Here is a 9338-nt window from a genome sequence, read left to right on the forward strand (position 1 = left end):
TGACCAAATCTGCACATTTCTTACCTATGAAGACTACTACTTATACTGCATCCCAATATGCTAAGTTTTATTTAGATGAAATTGTCTCTTTGCATTGTATACCATTGTCTATTATTTCTGACCGAGAGGCTCAATTTACTGCTCAATTTTGGAACTTAGCACGATTTTTCATCCTCAGATTGATGGTTAGTCTGAAAGGACTATACAAATATTGGTAGATATGCTTCGTGCTTGTGTTATGGATCTTAGAGGTAGTTGGGATCAACACTTGTCCTTGATGGAATTTGCATACAATAATAGTTATCAATCTAGTATTCAGATGGCTCAGTTTGAGGCTTTGTACAGAAGACGGTGCAGGTATTCGATTGAATGGTTTGAAGTTGGAGAAGCTAAACTAGTCGGTCCAGAGTTGATTCAAGATGCCATTGAAAAAGTTAAATTGATTCGAGATCGCTTAGTGACAACTCAAAGTAGAAAAAAATCTTATTATGATAAGATGCATCGTCCATTAGAGTTTTCGGTGGGAGAACATGTATTCCTACGAGTTTCACCAATAAAAGGAGTTTTGCGGTTTGGTAAAAAGGGGAAACTAAGTCCAAGGTACATTTAACCATTTGAAATTTTAGAAAGGGTCGGAACGGTAGCGTATCGCTTGGCACTTTCATCAGATCTCTCGGAAGTTCATCATGTCTTTCATATTTTGATGCTTTGGAAGTATCTTCACGACCCTTCTCATGTGATTAAACATAAAGATGTGCAATTAGATGATAGTCTATCATACGTTGATCATTTGGTAGTTATATTAGATCGCCAAGTAAGACATTTACGCTCAAAAGATATCGTTTCAATAAAAGTTTTTTAGCGTGGTCCATCCGGTGAAGAAACAACTTAGGAACCCGAAGAAGTCATAAGTGCAAAGTACCCACATTTGTTTGAAACTCAAGGTCAGTAGTAGAAGAAAAAAATCAAATAAATTCGACGACTAATTTTCTCAAGGGGAGGAGATTGTAGCGCACAATTTTTTTTTTATAAACAAATATATATTAATAATTAATTAATTAATAAAACACTACCCCACCCACACTCACTCTCTTTCTATCTCACTCCACTCCACCTCATTTTTTTCACTTCATTTTTCCCTTCCCCTTCTCCCTCTCTCCGCTACACAACATCACCCCTCCCCAATTTTTCTCTCTCTTTTATTTTTCCTTGCTTCTTCTCACTCCACAACACTTAAATCATCAACCCTTAAAAGGAATTTAACATCCCCAAGAGCGTAACTTCACATACTCCTACAAAAACTTTTGGTTAGGATTTTTGGGGGTTGGGGTTAGTTAGTAAAGTAATGATAAGGGCACCCACTTCTTGAAAGTTGTTTATTGAGAATGTTTGAGGTAAATACACAACTTAATGCTAATAATGAATCTCTAGGAAATGTAGTTTTGTTTTAAAATCTTATTTTGTGCTTAGAGTAGATTTAAATTATTTTTTTGGTTTCTTAGAGTTAGCTAAACTTTAGAATAATATTTCTAAAGTATTGAGAAATTTTTTATTCTCATATTTGTCAGGTGAGGTCTTGCCGGCTACTTTGGGAGTTGTTGGAGAACAAACGTAGTCGATTCTCCATAGTTGTGAGTAGACGACGATCATTGATCCGCAGTCGCACACGGGTCAAATACAATTGATAAAATGTAAATAGAGGTAATAACTTAAATCATTTCCCAAGGACTTCTGATATAATAATAATAACCGAATTAGAAGTTGAAATTAAAAAGGTTTTTTTTTTTTTTAGATTTTTTATTTAACAGATGAGCAAAACGATTAATCCACTTATTCGAGTTTCAGACCTATCACACATTCTATCATTAAATTTAATTTCTAATTCGTGATTCTATTCTTATTTGACTATAGAATTGATCAAACAAGCGTAATCAATCCTATGTGAATTCGGTTTCTTTGATTGGATTAAGCATCACAATCATCAAAATATTACAATTAACGAGCAAGCGTCGCAAATAAACAAGAATATAATCATGAATCGAAATTGACAATGTAACCTGAATCTCAAGGTGTTGATGAAACTCTAAACTCGTGGATTAATCTTATAAAATTAGCCTTCTATGAAATTAAAATAAAAACTATTTATTTCTTGTAGTAATCTGAATCCTAATATTTCCTCCTAGAAAAGAAACAAAACTTCCAATATATAGTACTCGATATTGGGCTTTAGGGTTTAAAAACAAGTGATCCGCTAATTAAAATTATTACAAAAGTCCAGATTGCAAAATCTGAAATTTAGGCACGTAAAGTTTGGCATTGGGCTTTCATTCCAGCACAAAAGTTGTAACTCTGATTTTTAGGTTTTCAACGCCGGCTCATTTGCGCCAATCCGATATCCAGAGCTCAAGTTATGACCTACATAGCCAGCAAGGGTCAAAATGCAAATAATAAAATTATAATTCAAATTTGAGCCAAAGTTTATAAACAAGCTAAAAATATTATTCTAAGCTATAAAGAGCTTTTAAAATACCAAACTAAAAAGCTAGAAACATGTGCCCAAATGCTATGATCAAATTTCCCCACACTTAAACTTTTGCACTCCGAGCAAAGCAATGCATGTGATTCCCATATTCTTATGAATGCAAAGTGGTGAGAGAGAAATAAAAATATTTCTAGCTTAAGGTAATCATGAATAATTTTTTTATCACAATCAAGGCAAACAAGAGGACAAGTTAACTAAAGAATGCATCATAAGTGATATAGTCATCCCAGTATAAAAAATTCTCTCAAAGTGTTTACACTCAAAGTGTTTGGGCTACTATTTACAATCAAAGCACATCATGAAAGCTAGCACTACTATAGGATTGACAATCCTCTATAATCTATATTTGAAACACATGCACATAATGATCAAAATGTCTTTATTCAGCTTGTAACGTGACCAAGGTAAGGGTGAGATAATCCTAAGGAGACTAGGGCAGAAAATCAAAGAGGATAAAGGAGTAATGATTAAGAGAGAAAAACAACATTAAGAAGTAACTCAACAAAATGTCATTGACTTTTATTTTCACAATCTCTTTGCTCACAACACAACCATTTTCCTCATTTTTTTTTCTCTTTTTTTTCTTTCTTTTTTTATTTTATTTTTTATAACCCTCAAATTTAAAAAACAAGTTCAGCACCCCTACACTTATTTAAGGAAAGACTCCTTTATCGCCCTAGATTGGGTCAATTCAGTTTTTTTCACTTTTAGGCTTGTAATGAGCTATATAACAAAGAATGTGATAATTAGGCTCAAAGGGGCTTAAACAAATGGATAATTGTAGGGTAGACTTATTTGGCTAGTAGCTTAATCAAGAAACAAATGCCTAGATCATTTCAATATATGCATGCGGACAAGAGTTAAGTCAAGTTCTAGCGTAACTAGCAATCATGAGTGAGATAACACAACAGAAAAAAAAGATGGAAAAATGCATTACATTCATAATAAGGTTAAAAAATCTCACAAAGGTAAATGACTGATCATGAATGATACACAATTGAACATTTTAATCCAATTTATTTTACCAAGAATCCAAAGATAATATCCAATCATGCCAGTCCAAACAAACTCTCAACATTTACAACCATAAAATTTGATGAAAAGAAAAACATGCAATTCAATGTCCATTTTTATTTATTTATATTTTATTTGTTTTTATATTTTATATTTTTATTTTTTTGAAATATAACAAATAAAATCACGAAACAAATAAAATCCTAAATAATACCCCCACAGTTAAATTACACATTGTCCTTAATGAAAGTAACAAGTATAAAATAAGAGTAAGGAAGGGAGCTCCCTGTTTAAACTTTGGTTTAGGTGGGCTTTTCCAAGGAGAGTTCTTATATGGTAGCATCTTCAAGCACAAATCTCTCATGGAATAGCTTGAGGCGTTGTCCATTTACTTTGAACACTTTCTCGGTGTTTTCACTTTTTATTTCCACTGCACCATGAGGAAAAATGTTAGTAACAACAAAAGGGTCAATCCACTTCAATCGAAGTTTCCCAGCCATAAATTTTAGACGGGAGTTGAACAATAAAACTTTTTGGGCAATGGAAAATTACTTCCTAGAAATCATCTTATCATGAAAGTACTTAGTTTTCTCCTTATTCATCCGAGAGTCTCACAAGCTTCAAGTCTAAGCTCTTCAAGTTGTTGCAATTGAAGCTTTCTCTCCAAACCTGCTTTCTCCATCTCAAGGTTACAACTTTTGACTGCCCAATAAGCACAGTGCTTTATTTCTACTGAGAGGTAACATGCCTTACCAAACATAAATCGATAAGGGGACATCCCTATTGGTGTTTTGTAGGATGTTCTATAAGCCCAAAGAGCTTCTTCAAGTCGGTGACTCCAGTCTTTCCTGTTTGGCTGCACCATCTTTTCTAAGATCTATTTGATTTCCTTATTTGAGATTTCAGCTTGCCCATTAGTCTTGGGATGATAAGGTGTAGAAACTCTATGCACAACCCCATACTTCTAAAGCAAAGCATCCATGGAACGGTTGCAAAAATGAGTGCCTTGATCACTTATGATGGCCCGGAGAATTCCAAACCTGCAAAAAATATTTGATATGAAAAAACATGTAACAACTTTAGAATCATTAGTCATAGTGGGTATTTCTTCTATCCACTTCAAAACATAATCAACAACTAGTAAAATATAGACAAAACCAAAAGATACAGGAAAAGGTCCCATAAAGTCAATGCCCCATACATCAAATACTTCACATAAAAGCATAGGTTGTTGAGGCATCTCACTCCTACGAGTGATTGTTGTTCATGCTATTTGGCATTGTTCACAAGTTTTATAGGTCTTAAAAAGCATCTTTAAACAAAGTGGGCCAATAGAAACCCGAGTCTAAGACTTTTCTTGCTATTCGTTGAGGACCAAAATGTGAGTTTGAGAGGCATGACAAAAATGAAGAATGGATTGAGCATCATGGTGGGAAACACATCACCTAATCACCTGGTCATTACAGAATTTCCATAGATATGGAGCATCCCACACATAGTATTTGGCATCACTTTTAAGTTTGTGCATTTGTGTTATGGATGCATCTGCAGGAAAAACTCCAGCAACTAGATAATTAAATAAATCAGCAAACCAAGGAGTTACCTCAAGCAACTGTAGCAGTTGCTCATCAGGGAAGTCATCTTGAATGGGGAAGGGGTCCTCATCCATTTCTATTTTGCTCAAATGATATGCCACCAAATTTTTAGCTCCAATCTTATCTTTAATCTCTAAATCAAATTCTTGGAGTAACAACATCCACCGGATCAATCTCGGTTTTGCTTCTGGTTTCTTCAGCAAGAACTTCAAAGCTGCATGGTCAGTAAAAATAACTACCTTCGAACCTAGAAAATATGATATAATCTTATCAAATGCAAAAACAATAGCTAAAAGTTCCTTTTCAGTGGTAGTATAATTAGCCTGTGTAGAATCTAAAGTCCTAGAAGCATAATAAATAACATAGGCAGCCTTACCTACCCTTTGTGCAAGGACTGCTCTCAATGCATAGATAGGTGGATCAAACATAATTTCAAAAAGAAGGGTCCAATTGGGTGGCGGAATTATGGGAGTAGAGGTCAATTAGTTTTGACCAAAACCAATATATATGAATAAAAATATTCCAGCCTTTGAACATTTTTTGAAACCTGTTTGACTGAGCTGGTTTATTCGTTCTTGATCAAAATGCCTTTGTATTTAATGATCCTTTATGCTACATATGTATTTGTTGATGTTATATCTTTGATCTAGAGACTTGATTCTGTCCAAAACAATTTAGAGAATGATGATGAACTTCTGTAGAATAAAGGACATTGATACTGCACTTTCTGCAAAAATGGAGATTGATTATCAATATAGACTGTCAGTTATTGAACTTTCTAGAGATTGATGATCAATCTGGAGGTTCAGTTTTGATCATTCTGGATGACTTCCTGATGTCTTGTACATATCAAGATTGATTAACTTTCTTGACAGTTTGGCTGAAGAAGGTTCAGACTCATTTTGACTAGCTTGATTCATGACCTTTTATTTTAGTGGTTTGAATTCCTTCTTTGACTGGAATGGATCCTACTTGTTCCTTGCCAAGTATTGATAACCTTAGTATAAAATTCAAAGGCATAATCTTCTTTGAACCAATGGAGATTGATTGATCTTGAGGCTTTGATGATCAATCTTGATCCTGGAGAACATTCTCTGTTTTATCTAGAATGTTCTTATTTCTTTAGCTGTTCAGTTTTTATCTGATTTCTTTGCTTTGCTTGATTCCTATCTTTGAATTAATTCACTCAAAAGCACAAGTTAAATTAACATAACATTTTAGAATCATAATTAACATTCTTAATTAACCTTTGTTTATTTTCATCAAAACTTTAATTTGAGAGTATTTTTTAAAATCCTCTCATGTTTGATGATGACAAACACGTTAGTTTAGATTTTAATTCTAATTCTAATATCAATTTGAAGAGATTAACAGCTCCCCCTCAATTAATGCAGTAAGTGATTTTGACAGAAATTTAAAATATGCATATATTTTCAACATAAGCTTTTTTTTTTTTTTTTAATTCATATGAAGATACAAAATATCAGTTTGCTTTAGCATATTTCAGAAAATCCTAGATACAAAAGGATTTCTATAAATGTTTTATGCAAGACCAACTTACCAATGCTTCACCTAAGAACTGAATGCTCCACTTGTGCTTTTTCTATACCAAAGACCAAGATTAGTGGTTCCAACAAGATATCTAAATATTCGTTTTACAGCTGTTAAATGAGTTTCCTTTGGTGCTGATTGAAATCGAGCACATAATCCTACTACAAATACTATATCAGGCCTACTTGCAGTTAAATAAAGCAAATAACCAATCATCCTTCTATATTCCTTTTCAGAAACAGATTTTCCATTTTCATCTTTTTTCTAAAGAAGAGGATGGATGCATGAGAGTAGACATGATTTTTGATTCATTCATTTTATATTTGATCAACAAGTCTTTAATGTATTTTTCTTGACAAGTAAAAATACCATTTTCATATTGTTTAATTTGTAATCCAAGAAAATACCTTAATTCTCCCATCATGCTCATTTCAAATTCACTTTGAATGAGTTTTTAAAAGCCTTCACACATTTTCTCATTTGTGGATCCAAATATGATATCATCAACATATACTTGAACAATAAGTAAATCATTCGTCTCCGTTTTCTTAAATAATGTGGTGTCAATTTTTCCTCTTGAAAATCCATCTTCAATTAAAAATAAACTTAATCTTTCATACCAAGCTCTTGGTGCTTCTTTCAATCCATATAGAGCTTTGGTAAGTTTGAAAACATGATTTGGTTTTGATTGATTCTCAGATCCAGGAGGTTGTTTTACATAGACTTGTTCATTTAAAAAACCATTTAAAAATGCAATTTTAACATCCATTTGAAACAACTTAATAAGCTTATGAGATACATATGCAAGAAGTATACAAATAGCTTCTAACCTTGCAACCGGAGCAAAAATTTCATCGTAATCTATACCTTCTTGTTGATTATAGCCTTGAGCAAATAATCTTGCTTTGTTTCTTATAACCTTACCTTCTTCATCTAGTTTATTTCTGAAAACCCATCGTGTACCAATGATTGTTTGATCTAGTGGATCAGGTACCAAAGTCCATAATTCATTTTTCTCAAACTGCAACAGTTCTTCCTTCATGGCCTCATTCCAAGATTGATCAACTATGGCTTCTTTAATTGATTTTGGTTCAATTTGAGATATCATTGACATGTTGTTTTCATCATTATTTAATTATTTTCTTGTTCGAATCCCATCAGTCGTGTCTCCAATGATTTGTGTTTGATAATGATCTTCAATAGTTCTCTAGCTTTTTGGTGGAGAATGAAACGGAGATTGTTTATCAATCTCTGTTTCCTACAGACTGTTATGCTGTTGTAGACCAGTTTGAATTTCTTCTTCCTCATCCTTTTTACTCATATCCAAGTCATCAAACTCATCAAATAATATGTGCATGCTAATTCCTACAACTTTAGTTCTTAGATTAAATACTCTATAGCCTTTAGAAACAGTTGAACAACCTAGGAAGATTGCTTTATCTGATTTTGCATCAAATTTTCATATAACATCTTTGTTGTTTAAAATATAACAATAACAACCAAAAATGTGAAAGTAAGAAATGATTGGTTTTCTGTTTTTTCCAGATTTCATATGGGGTTTTGTTAATGATTTTTCTTATGGATACACGGTTTAAGATATAACAAAAAGTGTTAACAGCTTCAGCCCAAAAATACCTTTCAACATTAGATTCTTCCAAGATTGTTCTTGACATTTCTTGTAATATTCTATTTTTCGTTCAACATCTCCATTTTATTATGGAGTTCTTGCACATGATAGATTATGAGAAATGCCAGATTTATCAAAGAAGTTTTTAAAAGAAGCATTTATGAATTCTCCTCCATGATCACTTCTTACAGAAATGATGATGGATTCCTTTTCATTTTGTACTTTTTTGCAAAATATTTTAAATGCATCATCAATATTTTGCAAAATATTTTAAATGCATCATGAGAAATCGTCAACAATAAAAAAAACCATATTTCATTCCACCTAAACTTGTTGTTTTGATTGGCCCAAGAAGATCCATGTGAAGTAATTCAAGAGTTCTTGTACTGTGTAAGCTTTGCCAAGAGAACGCATTTCATTCACTATTGTTGTGAACCTTGAGTACATTTCATCAATAGTTTCTCCTTCTTCCATTTCAAACAGTTCGAATTTCCTTATGCCAATGTCTATTCTTGTTTCTTTGACATGGCTTGTTCCTTCATGATGAGTATGCAGTGTATCCCATAATTCTTTAGCAATTGTGCATTCATCTACTCTTTCACTTTCTTCCCTGCTCAAAGCACATGATAAGAATAATTGAGCTTTAAAGTTTAGGAGTACCTTAGTTTTATCATCAGTTGTCCAATCTGCTTCTTTCTTCACAGCAGAGGTTGAGTCATTTTGATCAACTCTTGGTATGAAATCTCCATCTGTAATGATGCGCCACATCCTTGTATCTTGAGATTTCAGAAACAGTTGCATCTTATTCTTCAAGAAATAATAATCAGATCCATCAAAGTAAGGTGGTTTGTTTGAAGATCCTCCTTCAACAATGTATTTAGCTTTTGAAATCTTTTCTTTTAGATCTTTTCTCCAGCACTTGTTAGTTGTTTTTAATCTTTCTAGAGATCGTCCTCTGATGCCAATTGAAGTAGTAATATCAATTTACAAGGAATGGGGGGGGGGGGGG

The 9338-nt window shown here is 33.0% G+C and overlaps 1 protein-coding gene across 1 annotated transcript; it reads left to right on the top strand.

The window, feature by feature from the left end:
- Positions 1 to 238: 238 nt before the first annotated feature.
- Positions 239 to 1685, top strand: LOC140918790 (uncharacterized). The gene is made up of 3 exons (XM_073363586.1): positions 239 to 575; positions 627 to 814; positions 1569 to 1685. The coding sequence occupies exons 1-3, from the start codon at positions 239 to 241 to the stop codon at positions 1683 to 1685; spliced, it is 642 nt and encodes a 213-aa protein (XP_073219687.1).
- The last annotated feature ends 7653 nt before the right edge of the window (positions 1686 to 9338 follow it).

The sequence above is a fragment of the Cicer arietinum genome, chromosome 7 (assembly GCF_000331145.2).
Source record: "Cicer arietinum cultivar CDC Frontier isolate Library 1 chromosome 7, Cicar.CDCFrontier_v2.0, whole genome shotgun sequence".
Classification (NCBI taxonomy): domain Eukaryota; kingdom Viridiplantae; phylum Streptophyta; class Magnoliopsida; order Fabales; family Fabaceae; genus Cicer; species Cicer arietinum.

Excerpts from the sequence above, each read along its gene's own strand:
- LOC140918790 (XM_073363586.1), top strand. The coding sequence starts at position 239 with ATGGATCTTAGAGGTAGTTGGGATCAACACTTGTCCTTGATGGAATTT. Across the intron at positions 576-626 it reads AAAAGGAGTTTTGCGGTTTG|AAAGGGTCGGAACGGTAGCG; the intron begins GTAAAAAGGGGA and ends TTGAAATTTTAG. Across the intron at positions 815-1,568 it reads TAGTTATATTAGATCGCCAA|GTGAGGTCTTGCCGGCTACT; the intron begins GTAAGACATTTA and ends CATATTTGTCAG.